The 21,113-nt window shown below is 38.0% G+C and overlaps 2 protein-coding genes across 2 annotated transcripts in view; both read left to right on the top strand.

Moving 5' to 3' along the window:
* Positions 1-10,490: 10,490 nt before the first annotated feature.
* Positions 10,491-16,678, top strand: LOC107596378 (protocadherin beta-15-like). The gene is made up of 6 exons (XM_016287101.1): positions 10,491-12,069; positions 13,397-13,594; positions 14,940-15,000; positions 15,162-15,945; positions 16,470-16,531; positions 16,657-16,678. The coding sequence occupies exons 1-6, from the start codon at positions 10,653-10,655 to the stop codon at positions 16,676-16,678; spliced, it is 2,544 nt and encodes an 847-aa protein (XP_016142587.1). The 5' UTR covers positions 10,491-10,652.
* Positions 16,679-17,373: 695 nt separating this feature from the next.
* Positions 17,374-21,113, top strand: part of LOC107596377 (protocadherin beta-16-like) — a 5,654-nt gene continuing 1,914 nt past the window's right edge. The window contains exon 1 of the mRNA XM_016287100.1: positions 17,374-19,775. Coding sequence (XP_016142586.1) covers positions 17,400-19,775 — 2,376 coding nt within the window. The 5' untranslated portion in view covers positions 17,374-17,399. The remainder of the gene's footprint in view (positions 19,776-21,113) is intronic.

Below are 21,113 nucleotides of genomic sequence, written 5' to 3'. Positions count from 1 at the left end.
CTCAAACGTGACTGTTGCATGACCTTACCAGAAAGAAAACACTTACTATATAGAGATATATATGAATATAGATATAGATGGCTATGATTTTACTATTTTTGTTTATAATTTTTATTCATTATTCACACGATTTGTGTATGTACCGTCTCTGAGCCTTTTGCATACTGACACCTCTGCTCCGACTTACAGTGGACAGTTATGACGTTACTAAACCTTGGTATTTGTAAATGCTCTATAGTGTGATGCCCTGAAGCTCTTGGTTTTATCCTATTCTTTTTATTTTTGTTTATGAGAAAAAACAAAACCAACAAAAAAACGTTTGTGTTTGGCTTTGACATACTGATCAAACTAGCACTGTATATTGTAGCTAAATTATGTATGATGATTCTATCCCTACTCTTTCACTTCTTTGACAAGGAAATAAAAAATAAAAAAAACAGGAAAAATCATCCTGATGTAAAATACAATATATGTAGTGTATGCTTGTATCTAGTGAGCGTTCATGCTGTCATTCTTTCTTATTGTCTGGTGGTGATCAGTAGGTGATCTGTGCTGTTCAACTGAATGGCGCACATCTGGTGTAAAACCATCTTTTTTGTACACCTGCTCATCAATATGTGATGGTGAATTAGTGACCTTCATTCCATTCTTATTTTCTCTTCTTTATTATTATTATTTTTTTTTCATTATGATGGAAAAGTGGTAATGTGTTTTGTTTATAAATCACAAAATAAATAAACTTTTCTTTCTTAAGAATGTGACATATTGTCAGTGTTTCTGTGTCCATTAGCCAATTGTTTATTGTTGTTTTGGTGTACAATACAATCTAGAACTACACTATAAAGCAGAACTTTTACTGCAAGGAAGTCTGGAGAAGCAAGAGAGATAGAGAGAAATAAATAAAACTGCTTGCTCTGACCTGATATTTGGGTCATTTTATAAGTGAGGTTACATTTCATGTCCACTGATGATAATGACATACTTTTTCTAACAATTTTATTTAGAAATAGATTTTATCCATTAAGAGAATACATATTATAATCTCACACATATATTTTGTGGACCCTGTTTATCGGTTTGCTTGAAATTGCCTTTATGTTCTTTAAATTACAGAATTCAAAATAATGAATAAAACATTAACACAAGATTATCTATATTCAATTCATTTTTAAACATGTATTATCTAAATACATTAGAAAAGTAGACAGAGTTTAAATTAATTAATCTTTCAAATAAGAAAATATTTCATTGTACTCATGTCAACAAAAATTCTGTCAAAACAAACACCCCCCTGAAAACTAAAAAAAATGGTTTATCACAAAACCATGTGACCAGCATCATGTGATGTAATTTTCTTCTGTGGTGGACATTTTTAACACATTATGGAAAATGTAATCTTAGTTTTTTTTTGTGATGCAATATTTAAGTCACCACAGACACACATTGTATCTGTATCAGCTTTGACAAGCAGTCAGACAACAATCTATACAAGTGTGACTGAATATGTCAAGGCTCAGATTCACCTCACTTCTCTCCACTCATCTGCCCCCTCAGTGTTCCTCTTTGATGACAGCAATCATGATTAGAATTCACTGAGAAATTTCCTAATGCAGACAGCTTGCCCTGAAATCATGCTCTGTCCGGCAGTGTCTGCTGTTCATGCTAATGATGGCACTGTTTTCAGCACCACTGTGAGGTTACTAGAAGGTCACGTTAAAGATGGATGTACCACTCCTGCATTGCTGTTATCTTTCTTTGATTTGATGCTACTTCCAGCCCCCCCCCCCCCCCCCCCAGATAATTGCTTACTAAAGGTATTTACTAAAGATTATAAAATGCACTATGTATGCAGTGTATGAAGTCTGTAAAACGGAGAAAATATTCCCATGGACAGGGCATAGACACATGGAGCTGAATTGTGTTCAAATGTGAAAATGAAATAACATTTAAAATGCTAAAAAAAAAACGTACAAAATTAAAAAGCCTACAGTTAATAGTAGTGTAATTTAGTTTTATAATGCAAGGACAAGGACAATCATGTCTTATCAGATTTCTGAGCTGTAACATACTTTTATATAATCACATACTCCTTTATAAAATGGTAAGTGTGTGGGTTTAGGAAGTAAAGCTGAAGAAATATTTAAATTTAAGAATGCAAAGGAAAACATATTGGTTGCAGCTTTTTGAACATTATTCTTCTACTCACTAAAGCTAAACTCATTAAGAACAACTAGATTAAAGTGTCATGACGTACAAAATTAAAAAGCCTACAGTTAATAGTAGTTTAATTTAGTTTTATAATGCAAGGACAAGGACAATCATGTCTTATCAGATTTCTGAGCTGTAACATACTTTTATATAATCACATACTCCTTTATAAAATGAAAAAAAAAAAGTCAAATGACAATTTTATAGTTCAAAATCGAAACTGAAATGATTTCAAACTGAAGGCTGTAACAGTTTTCATATAAAATATTTTTTTTATTCTTGCCTACAGATGTGGTAGATACTGTAAGTTTTTTGAATGAGCATTCAAACTACAGGCATCCATGGCACATAAATGAAAGGCTTGCCGTTTAAATGTTAAAACGTATTACATTATTTGACTGATGAAATAGGCCTAGTCGCATTTGAATGCTTATTATTAATAAATAATAATGAGATTAAGCAAAGAAAAAAAGTCATATAAACGATACAACTTTTTTTTTGTAAACATTACAATTGTATGCATATTTCCTTTCTTTTTAACCCCCGTCTCAACATCTGGTATCTACTGTACTGAAACACACACATTGAGATGCTGAGTTTGCTTACATTTTTGTGCGACTAAACAGCGCCACCGCCTGTAAGCATTTAACGATCTGTGTGTGTTTGAGGTTTATGGATTCAGAATAAGGAAATAAGTAGCTATTGTTTGACTTTACCCTCCCCTTTATTGTTTGTTCTATACCTTTATTATTAATTGCGAAATTTAAAGACAAAAATAATGAGAATCATTCAATTTTCATATACTCAAATAAACGACAAAAAAATATAAAATTAAATAATGAAAAATTAAGTGGGAAAGATTAGGCTGGGGATTTGTGTACTTTAATGTATAAAATGTATCATACAAGAAATATGTGTGTGTGTGTGTGTGTGTGTGTGTGTGTGTGTGTGTGTGTGTGTGTGTGTGTGTGTGTGTGTGTGTGTGTGTTTATATATATATAGTATAGATATAGGATTAGGTAATTTAATTTTTTATTAAAATTTTTTATTTTTTTCAGGTTCTCAAATCAAATAACATCGGTATTTATTTTTACATTTACATTTTTTATTTTTAATTCATTCATTAATCAATTTAATTTTTGTTTCGCTTGGTGTACTCATAATGATAAAGCAAATTATGGTGCAAATAAGGATTTTTATCATGTATGTGGGCGTGTGTTTGATGCGTCCTTCCTATTTCTTCATTGGCTGCGTTCCACTTCGCTTTTAGACACACACTGGCGAACTTCCCTAAGCACTTATGAAATGCGAGTCTACTTCACACTTGAGGCAGCTCCTCCCCATACCACAATGCAACACAATTGTGACGTCACCGCATATCTAATTTACCCACACCCCAAACAACTCTACGATATATTAATTACTTTTAAATTATTTTAAACAGCCCAAACATACCTATACACTCCAAAGCGGATTCCAATTGATCAAGGACTTATCGTGCAGCGTAATCAATGACGTACCTCCAAGTCAACGAGAGGGAGGGAAGTTAGCGAAGGAAGGGCACAAAAAAGCGAAGTGAAACGCAGCCAGTCTCTTTACAGCCAGCCAGTGAGCTGGAAATCGGTAGAAGTGCGCCATCATGGATAGACCTACAGCATAGGCGGGATAGGAGGAGGCAGGTGCAGACTTTGTGAAAGTCTTTTGTATGAAAACACCCGTCGCACGTATATGAACATACATTACATTTCAAGTCATGAATTAAATGTTTTGGGTGAGTTTTCGCAGACATGCAATAGTGTTCTGATGTTCCAGCAAACAGTTGTGACAATTGCACTTACAGTTTAGGCAGTGTTAAGACTATTTCGAAAAATGTGCCAAAGTGATTGAGAATACTAATATTAATAATAATATTATGGTTTTGATGCATGCTTGTGTTTGAAATACAGTTGGTTATTTAATTATTATTATTGATGATGTTGTTGTTTGTTAGTTTAATATTGTGATCCAGTCTTTCTACAAACTATACAGTTATCTAGAATGTCACTGCATGGTGTTGCAAGATTTTATACTTTTGGTCATACACACAGTTTTTCTCTTGACCATAGGTGTCATTAAATGCCATCTCAAAACATTTTAACAGGTTAAAATAAATGCATGAATTTATTTTTCGTTGGATATTAATGTTGCATTTCTATTTTGGAGTATTTGTGGAGAATGTTTTCCTTGAAAATATATTTGATGATGCATCATCAACTTGTGTTACAGTCATGTTTTAGTTTTCTACAATTTAGCAGTAAATCCACATCTGTTCATCCCCATTTTCTGTTATACTGAGCATCCCAGCTGTCATATGATTTTTGCAGATGTTGTATGATTACAACTATATATGTTCTGCTTAAAAAAAACAAAAACAATAATTATTATTAACAATTAAGAACATATATGTTCAGGCTCAGCCCCTCTCTACATCTGACATGCAGGTGGATGAATTGTTTGATGTGAGGCGCAGGAGATTGAAATGTAATTCCAGCCTGACTCACTGCGCGCCGCTACTCTACTCCATCTGCTCATTGGTTCAAAAGTGGAGCAGCAAGGAAATATGGCCAGTAGTGGAATATAGCTTATGCATTTTAAAAACATAATGCAAAATACGGTGACACAACCCGCCCTGTGAGTTCAAACTGTATTAAACCTAAAAGAATAACTTCAATAAATGTATCATGTCTATTCAATTCACTCTCGGAGTGGAAATCGTTCCCACCTTTCCCCAGGACCTGACTCTGAAAAAAACATTAAGCAGATTTGTTTCAGGTAGAACTTTTTCATAGTTTGCTGTATTGTTTCATAGTTTCATATTGTGTAGTAGGCTTATAGAGAGAGTGAGAAGGAATAGGTCAGAGGAATATAGCTGGAAAAATAAGAGTTATGATCAGGCAAGTGCTAGCACCCGCTTTAATATTGGAAAAGTATTCCAGCGCTGGAGAAACGTCAGAGAGCGGGAAGGCCTGAAAACAGACACCGGGGTTGCTTTATATTTGCACCACACATGAGGAAAATTGGTTTTGCTGTGTTTCACATAACCAATATATGCTGTTGTTGTAATGTTAGTAACAGGCGAGCTGTCTGATGCGCGATCTGTTAGTCTTTGCCTGTGTTGCATGAATTTGGGGGCAGAGCAATGAAGGGAGGTGTGTGTTTTTTCGGGTGTCAATTTCAAATATCAAAAGTGTTTCTGAAATCATCGAGCAATTAGTCTTCTCTGGTCAATTAGCCTATTAATAAGTTTTAAATTGAAATTGTTTTACAGTGCTGTACATTCTAATGTCAGTAAACTTTACTTTGACAGTTTACATTTTCAATTGTAAGTTCGAGAGAGAATAAGGTATCGTTGTTGATATTTTGGTCCAGTTTTCTATTTAATCAATGTAGTTATTAATATGGAATTAACTTCTAAAGATTTGTTAATTTTCAAGGCAGTTTAATTCACTTCAAACATAAAATGGCATTTCTATTTATGAGATAGAGTAGTGCGTGTCGCTGTCCATGGTCCTGTACAGTGAGTCTGGCTTAGAGAATTTATTATAATGCAGCTGTATACCGTTGTGGCATATTTGAAACTACATTACAGGGATTTGTGTTCTTGAGCATTGCTAAAGTATAGCACATTGAGGCAGGTCGTTTTGTGAAGTCATTTAGTTAATGTAATTTTCTTCGTTACATTAAACAACAAAGATGTGTTGATATATTATTTACATTTAACTCGCACATTGTCGCTGTTCGGCAGCAAAACGATAAATATATTGTGATCTGCTCTCCTCCCACATATTCGTTATGCCATGTGCAGGGTTTCCAGCTTGCCTTTTTATAAATCGTCAACAGTTTCATTTTCTGATCGTTTGTACTTCTGCCTCATGCTTCAGATTTAATGTAGGCCTACGTTTACTTTTAAACACTGAGCTGTGATATGAAATCAAAAGATGTTGCGCCTCTTCTAAAGATATGAAATAGTTTGAAGTTGCAGCCATTCCCAGCACGAATCTCCCTCCAAGTTACAGTATGCAGTAAGTCTGTTGTGGATGATGGACTGATGAGAAAATGAGTGATTCATTTCAGGTAAGGTTAATGATACGTTTATTTAATGCAATGGCGTAAATTTGAAAATGTGCATTTTCTATAAGAAAATGCATTCATTGCTTTTGTTTTTGTACAGAAAACGGCCTAAAATGCTTTATTTCTTTCTTTTTTTCTCTCAGTGCGTTTGTATAAATTTATAAATACTTTGGGAGTATGTTATTTCTGAAATTTAGCCTACATTGCTAACTACTTTAAATACTTGATCTGTCTTTTATTCACAATTTGCAATCATGACACCCATGTGTGCTTTATTGATTTGAGCATAATTTTACTTTAAGTTGTCCCATGACTGGCTGATACTTTTGTTTCAGAGTGATTAAAATAGAAGAGAGAGAAATATAGAGAAGTAATTGTTCAGTTTTGTATTTATACACGTTGAAGTTTTTTGAGCAATTGGATATTTTCGTTTTCGTTTTCATTTTGTTTTTAAAACATTAAGTTACGCGTCCATATCCAGTTAAAGGCCCTGTCTCGTCTCACCAAAATGTATGCGCATTTAAATGTTTTATCAGGTGCATGTTTTATATTACTGGTTTTGGTAGCTTTCACTCAAGCACAAGACTTCAAAAATGTAAAATGACTTTAATAGAAGCCTTTAATAAGCCTCTATCGGTTTTTGCTTTTTAAGGATCTAGCACTATATATTGTTTTTATATCAACATCATATAATCAAGTGTCTCCTTCACTATAAATAAGTTGTGAACGTTATGCAGTTTCAGTTATTCAGTTTAACTCACAGTGTCGCTGTTCACCAGTAAAATCATTTCATTTCATATTGTACTTTACTCCACCCTGTTCCTGATGTCATGTTCAGGGCTTCCAGCTCACATCGTAGGAAAAATCGTAGACACTGTGTCGCTCCAATCTTTTTTAGCATCTCATTTCCTAAATGTAGTTCACACCTATGTTTTCGCTTGCATGTTGATTTCATATCAAGACATTTTTGTTTTCTTTTTCCCCGATATGAATTTTAGAGGCATCTGTGTTGCTGGTGAGATGTTTGGCTTTTTGTTCTTCGTGCTGATGGCGCACACCGCTTATGGAGACGTGAGCTATTCTTTCCCGGAGGAGATGAAACGCGGATCTGTGATTGGAAATATAGCAAAGGATCTCGGGCTCGATGTGAACAGACTGTCATCTCGTAAGGCTCGAATTGATACTGAAGGTAACAGAAAACGATACTGTGACATTAATCTGAATACTGGAGAACTGACCGTAGCGGAGAGAATCGACAGAGAGGGACTGTGTGGAAAGAAAGCCTTGTGTGTCATAAACCAGGAGCTCGTCCTTGAAAGCCCTCTAGAACTGTATCGCTTCATTATAAATATTGAAGACATAAATGATAATTCACCACAGTTCACAGAGAATGTGGTTAAATTCGAAATACAGGAATCAGCAGTCAAAGGATCTCGCTACTTATTAGATGAGGCCCATGATGCCGATATTGGTCTTAATTCTGTGCAATCATATACACTTCAAAACAATGAACACTTTATTCTAAATATATTAACCAGAGAAATTGGAAGAAAATATGGTGAGCTCGTGCTGAATAAAGAGTTGGATCGTGAGCAGCAGAAAGAGGTGACATTAATTCTCACTGCGGTAGACGGCGGGACTCCACCGAGATCAGGTACTGTAGCCATACACATCACTGTGCTGGATGCTAATGATAATGCTCCAGTCTTTAGTCAGGATATCTATAAAGTCAGTCTGCCTGAAAATGCTCCTGTAGATACTGTAGTGGTGACAGTGAGCGCTACTGATGCTGACGAGGGACAAAATGGAGAAGTGACATATGCGTTTAGTCATTTATCCGAAATTGTCCGGCATTTATTTTTCCTTGATACAATGTCTGGAGAGATTAAACTAAAGGGACTCATGGATTTTGAGGAGGAGAATTCAATCGAACTGCCGATTCAAGCTAAAGATGGTCAAGGGTTAGCCAGTCATTGTACAGTAATAATAGATGTTATTGATATCAATGATAACGCTCCTATGATAGTAATCAATTCTGTCAATAGCCCTGTTCCTGAGAATGCGTTACTCAGAACTACAGAGCTCATGTGCAAGAAAATAACAAACTGGGCTCCTCTATTTGTTCAGTGTCAGCTACAGACCCGGACTGGAGACAGAATGGTACTGTGATATATTCTCTGTTGTCCTCTGATGTCAATGACGCACCGGTGTCCTCCTTTCTATCCGTTAACGGAGACACCGGGGTCATTCATGCCGTGAGGTCGTTTGATTACGAACAGCTGAAAAGTTTCAAAGTGCTCGTGTTAGCCAGAGACAACGGTTCTCCTCCTCTGAGCAGTAACGTGACCGTGAGTGTCTTCATAACGGATGAGAATGACAACTCCCCTCAGATATTATACCCCTCTCCGGAAGGAAACTCCTTCATGACCGAGATGGTACCCAAAGCTGCGCAGGCGCGCTCCCTGGTCTCCAAGGTGATCGCCGTGGACGCGGATTCTGGCCAGAACGCGTGGCTCTCGTATCACATTATTAAAGCGACTGATCCGGGACTTTTCACTATCGGTGTCCACAGCGGAGAGATCAGGACGCAGCGGGACATTTCTGAATCTGACAGCATGAAACAGAACCTCATTGTGTCCGTGAGAGATAACGGACAGCCCTCTCTCTCAGCCACGTGCGCATTGTATTTACTAATATCAGATAACTTGGCTGAAGTTCCAGAACTGAAAGACATGTCTCGTGACGAGAGCAGCTCCAAACTGACGTTTTATTTGATCATCGCGCTGGTGTCCGTTTCCACTTTCTTCCTGACCTTCATCATCATCATCCTGGCCGTGAGGTTTTGTCGCAGGAGAAAGCCCAGACTGTTGTTTGATGGAGCTGTAGCCATTCCCAGCGCGTATCTTCCTCCAAATTACGCAGAGGTGGAGGGCGCGGGAACTCTCCGCAGCACTTACAATTATGACGCATACCTGACCACGGGCTCGCGCACTAGTGACTTCAAGTTCGTCAGATCTTATAATGAGGGCACACTGACTGCTGACCTGACTCTGAAAAAGACTCAGTCTGCTGTGGATGATCTTGAAGGACTTGATGCGGAAATTAGTGATTCGTTTCAGGTAGGACTTACCAAGTCTTTCTTTTTTAATTGCACTTTATTATTTGACTTACAGATTATGTGTTTGTGTTTTAAATTTACTGTTTTCTTTGGCAGCAGACTCTGTTAACGAAATATTTTGGGTCTTTCATGTGTTTTATTGCGAACAAGTGAGTGACGTTTTGAAGTCAGAGAAGTACCTGAGTTAAGATGTATTTATCCATCCATTCCTCCATCCATCCATCCATCCATCCATCCTTCCTTCCTTCCTTCGTCAGGTAGCCAGTTGTAAGTCATGGGGCATACTGCATGAATCTTTGCGTTTTTACTTATTTTGTATTCTTTTTCACATTAGCTATTTTGGATTCTAAGAGGTTACATTTGTTTGGTGATGTTTAGAGGAAAGTAATCAAATTTGTCTCATTTTGTTAACTAATCATCACGTTTATTTTAGCAATTTTGGTATGGTCATGTTGGGTGTTCATATGGATTCTGATATTTTTCATTGAATCAGTTCTAAAATGTTGATATTTTAAGTTGATTTATGTTTATTTGATCCTTGTCTCCTTACTCCTTTATATGCTGATAGTTTATAAATGGAATTAAACTCAGATGTCAGTAACATTCCATTCAGTGAAATATTGCAAACGTCTTTTTAGTCGACTTGGTAGTGACATAGGGCAGGATTTATTTGGCTTTCTGTGGTGCTGTACTGGCATTTGGTCGTAGCCTTTGTTTTCTTTTTTCCTTTTACATTATAATATCTCGTACCACTCTATCTTGCCGTGGCTTTCTTTCAATACCTTTCATCATGTCTTCGTGTTTCTCTCTCACTCTTCAGAGAATGTTGCTGCTGGCTTTTGTTTTGCTGAATGATGTTAAATGTACAGCGCGTTCTTTGTATGATCCTATTCCGAGATTTAATCCTGTCAGAAATGTCAATATTATGCAGTTTCTTTATTGTGACTCATAGTGTCGCTGTTCACCTGCAAAACCATGTGTGTCTTCAGTACACATCTCTCCACCCTGCTTATGATGGCATACACTGGATTTCAAGCTCGTCTTGTTAGAGAAATCGTCGACGGTGACAGAAGAATTGTATATCAGGGATTGAGTTTAGATTTCTAAATTCATTCGTACATTAATGTTTTCGTTTACATGTTAATAGATGTATTCCTGGATTTAATTTTTGATCAACTTGTCAAGCATTCCAAAGGTTTTTTTTCTTGCTGTAGAAATGTTTGGTCTTTTGTTCTTCGTACTGATGGCGCACACCGCTTATGGAGACGTGAGCTATTCTTTTCCGGAGGAGATGAAACGTGGATCTGTGATTGGAAATATCGCAAAAGATGTTGGGCTCGATGTGAACAGACTTTCATCTGGTAATGCGCGCATTGACACGGAAGGAAACAGAAAACGATACTGTGACATTAATTTGAGTACTGGAGAACTGATCGTAGCAGAGAGAATCGACAGAGAGGGGCTTTGTGGAAATAAAGCTTCATGTGTTATAAAACAGGAGCTCGTTCTGGAAAATCCTTTAGAGCTGCATCGCTTTATTCTCAATATTGAGGACATAAATGATAATTCACCTTCATTCAAACAAACTTTAATAAATTTCGAAATAAGGGAATCAGCAGACAAAGGTTCTCGTTATTTATTAGATGAGGCCCATGATGCGGATATTGGTATGAATTCAGTGCAGTCATATAAACTTGACAGCAATGCACATTTCCTTTTAAACGTAGTTACTCGGGAAAATGGAAGAAAATATGGAGAGCTTGTATTGGATAAAGAGTTGGATCGTGAGAAGCAGAAAGAGGTGGCATTAATTCTCACTGCGGTAGACGGAGGGACTCCACCGAGATCAGGTACTGTAGCCATACACATCACTGTGCTGGATGCTAATGATAATGCTCCAGTCTTTAGTCAAGCCATTTATAAAGTCAGTCTGCCTGAAAATTCTCCTGTAGATACTGTAGTGGTGACAGTAAGTGCATCAGATATTGACGAAGGACATAATGGAGAGGTGACGTATGAATTTGGACATTTATCTGAAACCCACCAGAAAACATTTTCGCTGGATGCATTGTCTGGTGAGATTAAACTAACGGGGCTTCTTGATTATGAAGAAGAAAGCTCAGTTGAATTGCCAGTTCAAGCAAAAGATGGCCAAGGGTTAGCCCGTTATTCTACTGTGGTAATTGAAGTTGTTGATCTCAACGATAATGCCCCTATAATTATGGTTAAATCTCTTAAAATCCCGATTCCCGAGAATGCGTTACCCGGTACAGAGGTTGGCATCATTAATGTGCAGGACAGAGACTCTGACAATAACGGACAGTTGCGCTGCTCCATTCAGCAAAACTTCCCGTTTAAACTCGTACCTTCAATCAAAAATTACTATTCTCTGGTGACCACAGGTGAATTAGACCGCGAGCTGCTCTCTGATTACAATATTACAATTACTGCTACTGATGAGGGCTCTCCGCCTTTATCTTCCACTAAGAACATTCACTTGACTGTAGCTGACGTGAATGATAATCCACCTGTATTTCAGGAGCAGAACTACAGAGCTCATGTGCAAGAAAATAACAAACCGGGCTCCTCTATTTGTTCAGTATCAGCTACAGACCCGGACTGGAGACAGAATGGTACTGTGGTATATTCTCTGTTGTCCTCTGAAGTAAATGGACTTACAATTATGACGCATACCTGACCACGGGTTCGCGCACTAGCGACTTCAAGTTCATCAGATCTTATAATGAGGGCACGCTGACTGCTGACCTAACTCTGAAAAATACTCAGTGCGCTGTGGATGATCTTGAAGGGCTTGGTGCGGAAATGAATGATTCGTTTCAGGTAGGACTTGTGTATTACTTTAAAAATAATTTGGTGGAAATTTAATATTTGTGTTTTCAATTGACTGCTGCATTTGACAATGTTCTTTTTTATTAACAGTTCACGTGAATCTTTAAAATGCTTGATTGTAGACACATGAACAGGGTCAGTTTGGAGTTAGAAAATATTGATCGTATATTGAAATATTGAAAGTGACTTTTCTTTTTTACACTTTTTCTGGTCATGTATGAGGTAGTTCTTTTTTGCCACTCTTTTGGACTTATTTTGAAGTCAACCTCTATAAGTTTTGTTAGTGATCATTTAAAGATTTCGAGGACATCTGTCTCATTCTTTTGACTAATGCTTTTGTCAAGCTCGTTAAAACAATTCATCAGTCATCAGTATTTGTGTCCTTATAGAGTCTGCCATTTGTAATTTTCTGCGATAAAATATTGCTATTTAAGCAGTTTTACTTTTCTATGTATACGTCATCTTTCTTTGCAGTTAGTTTAGAATGAGAATTAAGTTCATTTCTGAGTAACATTATCTTGAGAGAAATCTTTTAAACGTTTTTTTTTAATCTGATTGGAAATGGCATAGGACAGGTTTTCCGTGTTGCTGTCCATGGTGCTGCACTGCCATTTACGAATTGTTTGAGTATTTTGTTTGTATAGATCTCTATCCTTCCTTCCTTGTTTGTTTGGTTGATTGATTTGGAATAACATACATACGGTGGTCTTCTTTATCTCTTGCACTTAAGAGAATGTTGCTGCTGGCTTTAGTTTTGCTACACAGTTACACAACAATAAAATAATTTGCCAAATACATCACGCGTTCTTTATATGTTCCAACACTTAATTCTGTCTGATAAGAATGTCATGCAGTTTCTTTTTTTAACTCATAGTGTCGCTGTTCACTTGCAAAACAATGTGTGTTTTCAGTACACATTTCTCCACCCTGTTTATGATGTCATACGCAGGGCTTCAAGCTCCTCTCGTTACAGAAAATCGTCGACGGCGACTGATTGCCTGATATACCTAGTGTACTCCTCTCGATTTTTCTGAATTTAATTTTACATTTGTCGTCTTGTACATTTTCATTGTTTTGTTGTTGGATTTAATTTTTGTTTACTATCTGAAGCACTACAAAGGTTTCGCGTTGCTGGTGAGATGTTTGGCTTTTTGTTCTTCGTACTGATGGCGCACACCGCTTATGGAGACGTGAGCTATTCTTTTACGGAGGAGATGAAACGTGGATCTGTAATTGGAAATATAGCAAAGGATCTCGGACTCGATGTGAACAGACTGTCATCTCGTAAGGCTCGCATTGACACTGAAGGTAACAGAAAACGATACTGTGACATTAATCTGAATACTGGAGAACTGACCGTAGCGGAGAGAATCGACAGAGAAGATATTTGTGGAAAGAAAGCCTTATGTGTCATAAATCAGGAGCTTGTCCTTGAAAGCCCTCTAGAACTCCTTTTTTCTTTTAGACACTGTAGGCCTCTTTATCGCGTTTTTTGTTTTTAAGTACCATAAATCCTGTGGTTTTGATTATCTCCCACCCATCAGTGAATGTCACTGCTTGGTTTTTGCTTCACAAAATAATTTTAGGTATATACCAAGTTCGGTGTATGTTACAGGACTTAACCCTGTCAGAGATATGTACATCATGCAATTTCTTAATTTTAGCTCATGGTGTCGCTGTTCACCTGCGAAACCATGTGTGCGTTCAGTTCACATCTCCACACCCTGCTTGTGATGTCATGCATAGGGCTTCAGCTTGTCTTGTTATAGAAAATCATCGACGTTGACTGCCTCATATGCTGTACTTCTGTTTGCTTCTCTAAAATTAGATTTGCATCTGTTTTCTTTTTATGCGTTTATTGTTGTGTTGTTGGATTTAATTTCTTAGGGATTTTAAAGGTTCCGAGTTGCTGGTGAGATGTTTGGTATTTTGTTCTTCGTGCTGATGGCGCACACCGCTTATGGAGACGTAAGCTATTCTTTCCCGGAGGAGATGAAACGCGGATCTGTGATTGGAAATATAGCAAAGGATCTCGGGCTCGATGTGAACAGACTGTCATCTCGTAAGGCTCGCATTGATACTGAAGGTAACAGAAAACGATACTGTGAAATTAATCTGAGTACTGGGGAACTGACCGTAGCAGAGAGAATCGACAGAGAGGAAATTTGTGGGGACAGACTTTCATGTGTTTTAAAATTTGAGGTCATGCTAGAAGATCCATTAGAGCTGCACCGTGTTTCAGTTCAAATCCAGGATATTAACGACAATTCGCCCGTTTTCGCAAAGGAGTTGATCACATTTGAAATCACAGAGTCTGCTGAAAGAGGCTCTCGCTATCGTTTGAATGTGGCTCATGATGCTGATATAGGACATAATGCAATTCAGAGATACAGTCTACAGAAGAATGACAATTTTCAACTGAGTATAAATTCAAATGTAGACGGAGAAAAAAAAATCGAATTACTGCTAGAAAAAAAGTTGGATCGTGAGCAGCAGCAGGAGGTAAAATTAATTCTCACTGCGGTAGACGGCGGGACTCCACCGAGATCAGGTACTGTAGCCATACACATCGCTGTGCTGGATGCTAATGATAATGCTCCAGTCTTTAGTCAGGATATCTATAAAGTCAGTTTGCCTGAAAATTCTCCTGTAGATACTGTAGTGGTGACAGTGAGCGCTACTGATGCTGATGAGGGACAAAATGGAGAAGTGGCGTATGAGTTCAGTCGTGTCTCTGATAGAGCTAGAAAGCTTTTTTATTTGAATCCAAATACAGGTGAAATTCGGATTACAGGTGCACTTGATTTCGAGGACGAAGCCGTTTACGAAATATTTGTTGAAGGAAAAGATGGATTTGGTTTATCCAGTGATGTAGCAGTAACGTGACCGTGAGTGTCTTCATAACGGATGAGAATGACAACTCCCCTCAGATATTATACCCCTCTCCGGAAGGAAACTCCTTCATGACCGAGATGGTACCCAAAGCTTCTCAGGCGCGCTCCCTGGTCTCCAAGGTGATCGCAGTGGACGCGGATTCAGGCCAGAACGCGTGGCTCTCGTATCACATTATTAAAGCAACCGATCCGGGACTTTTCATTATCGGTGTCCACAGCGGAGAGATCAGGACGCAGAGGGACATTTCTGAATCTGACAGCATGAAACAGAACCTCATTGTGTCCGTGAGAGATAACGGACAGCCCTCTCTCTCAGCCACGTGCGCATTGTATTTACTTATATCAGATAACTTGGCTGAGGTTCCAGAACTGAAAGACATGTCTCGTGACGAGAGCAGCTCCAAACTAACGTTTTATTTGATCATCGCGCTGGTGTCCGTTTCCACTTTCTTCCTGACATTCATCATCATCATCCTGGCCGTGAGGTTTTGTCGCAGGAGAAAGCCCAGACTGTTGTTTGATGGAGCTGTAGCCATTCCCAGCACGTATCTCCCTCCAAATTACGCAGAGGTGGAGGGCGCGGGAACTCTCCGCAGCGCTTACAATTATGACGCATACCTGACTACGGGCTCGCGCACAAGCGACTTCAAGTTCATCAGATCTTATAATGAGGGCACGCTGACTGCTGACCTAACTCTGAAAAAGACTCAATCCGCTGTGGATGATCTTGAAGGGATTGATGCGGAAATGAGCAATTCGTTTCAGGTAGGATTAGCACAATTACTTTTTAAAATGTATTTAATGGTTTGGATTTAGAGATTGAATGTGTGTTTGTGCTACATTAAAATTTATTTTTAATATAATAATTAATTTTTTTAATTTTGTCTTATTTTATATATTTATTGCACGTGGTTCCAGAAATGTTACTGTTACAGAAAGATAATTGTATGTGCCCGAATATAAAGGCGAGTCATGTGATCTCACGAAATATGAATCATAATAAACCTTAAGAAGGTTCTATACATTTGTATTTACTGTCTTGCTTTCTTCTCTTATTGTCTGCTATGTGAACGTGTTTAAAAGAGCTTTACATACTTATTATTTTTAAATGGCAGTTTACTGGAATACGAAATTCAGTAGGAATGGCATACTTCTGTTTGCTGTCCGTGGTTCAGCACCGTGTATGTTGCTGTTGAGGTTTACTCTTATACTGTATAGGTTTGCTTGCTTGTGTATTTTACGGATTGATTTTATAAATGATTGAGCTTGTTTTCTCTTCACATCTTTAGAGAATGTTTGGTTATGCCAGGCCTTTTGATATTGTGAAGCAACTTAATTTGCAACAGAAGTGGTATTCGTGTTTTGGCGTTTAATGTCAGACATATGAAAGTTAACTACATTCAGTAATGTGAGTTGTCTTTTACAGTTGCGTTCTTTATAAAATTGTTATATTTTGTGTTCTTGTGATTTTTGAAGGACATTTTCTGCTCACGTTTGAGCAATTGTAAGTCAAATGTTTTACGAGTCGCTTATTTTAACATTGTGTGTGACATCCGTGTGTCAGTATATAGTTTGTGCAGTTTGTAATTAAATCTTTGAGGAAATGTTGGTATTTTAAAAAAGTAATTTAGCGTTTTTCTCGCCAGTTTCTCTTTTATTCAGGTTGAAAATAGAATAAAGGTTTTTCATGTGGCTGCCCATGGTGCTGCACTGCCATTCACTTTTGGTGTTTTGTATTGTATTTTGCTCCTATAAAGTTGATCTCTTAACTTTCTACACCGTCATGGCTTTATTTTATTTTATTTATTTATTTATTTAAATACTGCAAAATACTGTTATCATGTTTGTCTCCCACTTGTTGGAAATAATTCTCTTGCCTCTTGTTTTTAAAAATAATTCAAACTATATAACAGACAATCCTGTCAGAGATATGAACATTATGCAGTTTTTTATTTTAACACATCGTGTCGCTGTTCACCTGCAAAACTGCGTTGTCTTCAGTACAGTCTCCACCCTGCTTGTGATGTCAAACACAGGGCTTAGATCTCGTCTCGTTTTAGAAAATTGTCAACGGTGGCTTTTATACTGTACTTCTGCCAAATTTCTCAGTTTAGATTTACATTTGTTTTCTTTTACATGTCGTATCGTATTATTTTGAGGTATCGCTGTGTTGCTGAGTTTAATTTTACGCATTTGAAAGGTTCGGTGTTGCTGGTGAGATGTTTGGTCTTTTGTTCTTCGTGCTGATGGCGCACACCGCTTATGGAGACGTAAGCTATTCTTTCCCGGAGGAGATGAAACGCGGATCTGTGATTGGAAATATAGCAAAGGATCTCGGGCTCGATGTGAACAGACTGTCATCTCGTAAGGCTCGAATTGATGCTGAAGGTAACAGAAAACGATACTGTGACATTAATCTGAGTACTGGGGAACTGATCGTAGCAGAGAGAATCGACAGAGAGGAAATTTGCGGGGACAGGCTTTCATGTGTTTTAAAATTTGAGGTCATGCTAGAAGATCCATTAGAGCTGCACCGTGTTTCAGTTCAAATCCAGGATATTAACGACAATTCGCCCGTTTTCGCAAAGGAGTTGATCACATTTGAAATCGGGGAGTCTTCTCTTAGAGGTACTCGCTATCGTTTGAATGCGGCTCATGACGAAGATGTCGGACAGAATGCAGTTCAGAGATACAGTCTACAGAAAAATTATAACTTTAAACTCACAATCAGTTCGAATGTAGATGGAGAGAAGAATTTGGAATTATTACTAGATAAAGAGTTAGATCGCGAACAGAAAAATGAAGTAACATTAATTCTCACTGCGGTAGACGGCGGGACTCCACCGAGATCAGGTACTGTAGCCATACACATCACTGTGCTGGATGCTAATGATAATGCTCCAGTCTTTAGTCAGGACATCTATAAAGTCAGTCTGCCTGAAAATTCTCCTGTAGATACTGTAGTGGTGACAGTGAGCGCTACTGATGCTGATGAGGGACAAAATGGAGAAGTGACATATGAGTTCAGTCGTATTTCTGACAAAGCCAAAAACCTGTTTTCATTAGATCCAAATACAGGTGCCATTCTAGTTACGGGTTCACTAGATTATGAGAACGAAATTGTTTATGAATTACGCATTGAAGGGAAAGATGTATTTGGTTTATCCAGTGATGCTAAAGTTGTAATAGAACTTGCAGATGTTAATGACAATGCTCCTGAGATACAATTGAAATCTTTGCGTAGCCCTATTCCCGAGAATGCGTTACCCGGTACAGAGGTTGGCATCATTAATGTGCAGGACAGAGACTCTGACAATAACGGACAGGTGCGCTGCTCCATTCAGCAAAACGTCCCGTTTAAACTCATACCTTCAATCAAAAATTACTATTCTCTTGTGACCACAGGTGAATTAGACCGCGAGCTGCTCTCTGATTATAACATTACAATTACTGCTACTGATGAGGGCTCTCCGCCTTTATCTTCCACTAAGAACATTCACTTGACTGTAGCTGACGTGAATGATAATCCACCTGTATTTCAGGAGCAGAACTACAGAGCTCATGTGCAAGAAAATAACAAACCGGGCTCCTCTATTTGTTCAGTGTCAGCTACAGACCCGGACTGGAGACAGAATGGCACTGTAGTTTATTCTCTGTTGTCCTCTGATGTCAATGACGCACCGGTGTCCTCCTTTCTATCTATTAACGGAGACACCGGGGTCATTCATGCCGTGAGGTCGTTTGATTACGAACAGCTGAAAAGTTTCAAAGTGCTCGTGTTAGCCAGAGACAACGGTTCTCCTCCTCTGAGCAGTAACGTTACCGTGAGGGTCTTCATAACGGATGAGAATGACAACTCCCCTCAGATATTATACCCCTCTCCGGAAGGAAACTCCTTCATGACCGAGATGGTACCCAAAGCTGCGCAGGCGCGCTCCCTGGTCTCCAAGGTGATCGCCGTGGACGCGGATTCTGGCCAGAACGCGTGGCTCTCGTATCACATTATTAAAGCGACTGATCCGGGACTTTTCACTATCGGTGTCCACAGCGGAGAGATCAGGACGCAGAGGGACATTTCTGAATCTGACAGCATGAAACAGAACCTCATTGTGTCCGTGAGAGATAACGGACAGCCCTCTCTCTCAGCCACGTGCGCATTGTATTTACTTATATCAGATAACTTGGCTGAAGTCCCAGAACTGAAAGACATGTCTCGTGACGAGAGCAGCTCCAAACTAACGTTTTATTTGATCATCGCGCTGGTGTCCGTTTCCACTTTCTTCCTGGCCTTCATCATCATCATCCTGGCCGTGAGGTTTTGTCGCAGGAGAAAGCCCAGACTGTTGTTTGATGGAGCTGTAGCCATTCCCAGCGCGTATCTCCCTCCAAATTACGCAGAGGTGGAGGGCGCGGGAACTCTCCGCAGCGCTTACAATTGTGACGCATACCTGACCACGGGTTCGCGCACTAGCGACTTCAAGTTCATCAGATCTTATAATGAGGGAACACTGACTGCTGACCTAACTCTGAAAAAGACTCAGTGCGCTGTGGATGATCTTGAAGGACTTGATGCGGAAGTGAACGATTACTTTCAGGTAGGACTAATGAAGTCTTTGATGTATATGGGTTTTACAGATTGCTTTCATTGGCAATATGCGTTTTAATAGTTTTAGAAATGGTATTGATCAATTACATAGACATTATTATGTGGCCCATGCAGGATAAACTTGTAATGTAATGTGATCCCACACATTTTTTTATCCATCCCGTTGTCTGTTATGTGAAATCATTTAATAAAATTTAAATTGCTTTAAATTCTTACTTCATTTTAAACCCTAGTTCACTGGCATAGTAAATTTAGTAGAAAGGGCATATTTATATTAGCTGTCCATGGTGCTGTACAGGCCGTGTTCTTTCCTGTTGATGTTTTGCTTTTATGGAGGTCTGTATACAGTCGTGTTTTTTTATGAGTATAGATGTTATAGAAATTGAGCTGGTTTCTCTTTTTATATCCTCAGAGAATGTTTGATAGTTCTAGGACCTTTGATATCGTGAAGTCATTTCATTTTTAACAAAAGTGTTATATTACATTTTTGACATTTAATGTTAGACCTAAAAGAGTTTATGGATAAGCTATATTCAGAAATATAAGTTGTGTTTTAAACGTATTCTTTATGACATGGTTACATTTGTGGTCTTGTGGTTTTGAAGGACTTGATGCTGACATGGGTGCTGCTTTTCGAGTAGAATTAAGTTTTTTTTTCTAACCTTACAGATTAAATATGTATCTTTATTTTAATGGACTGCTTTCATTGACAACATTCTCTTAAAGATTTTGAAGCTCATTTTGAAGGCTATGAAGTAGCATGTTCTCTTTATAAGTTATCTTTCGATTTTTCTGGTCATGTTTGAGCAATTTTAAGTCATAAATACTGTTTCACGAGTTTTTTTTCGTTGCTAGCTAAATAATCATTAATATAAATTATGTAGAAGTGACTGGCCCTTTTTCTGTTTACAAACTGTCAATGAGAGAATTTTATCTGCCATGATAAATGCCAAATACAATGTCCTCTCTAGATATTTTTTTAATTCTAAAAGTTTAAAGCTCTTTGATGATTTTTTTTAAAGAAAGGAAATCTGATATGTCTCGTTCTGTTGTCTAATAGTTCTTTAAAACTGATTTTATTTTTGTGACATCAGTATGTCTCTCTACATGGATTCTGCAGTTTGTCACTGAACCTGAGACAAAACGCTACTGTGTTTAAGTAGTGTAACGTCTTTCTCATCGGCGTCTACTTTGTGAAATTGGCTTATAAAAGCAGTTTCGTATGTCAGCAACTTTTTAAACGCCCTTTTCGTCGGATTTGAAGTGTCATAAAGCAGGCTTTCCAGTTTCTGTCCATAGTGCTGCACTGTCATATTTGTCTTTTTTT

This window comes from Sinocyclocheilus grahami, unplaced genomic scaffold (genome assembly GCF_001515645.1).
Source record: "Sinocyclocheilus grahami isolate Dianchi unplaced genomic scaffold, SAMN03320097.WGS_v1.1 scaffold218.1, whole genome shotgun sequence".
Lineage (NCBI taxonomy): Eukaryota > Metazoa > Chordata > Actinopteri > Cypriniformes > Cyprinidae > Sinocyclocheilus > Sinocyclocheilus grahami.
Note: the sequence above shows the minus strand (reverse complement) of the source record. Positions and strands in the feature narration are given on the sequence as shown.

What these genes read in the sequence shown, in the direction of transcription:
- LOC107596378 (XM_016287101.1), top strand. Translation starts at nt 10,653, where the DNA reads ATGTTTGGTCTTTTGTTCTTCGTACTGATGGCGCACACCGCTTATGGA. An exon ending in GGACAAAATGGAGAAGTGGC is followed by an intron (nt 15,001 to 15,161) that starts GTATGAGTTCAG and finishes CCAGTGATGTAG; the next exon opens with CAGTAACGTGACCGTGAGTG. An exon ending in AAATGAGCAATTCGTTTCAG is followed by an intron (nt 15,946 to 16,469) that starts GTAGGATTAGCA and finishes TCACATCTTTAG; the next exon opens with AGAATGTTTGGTTATGCCAG.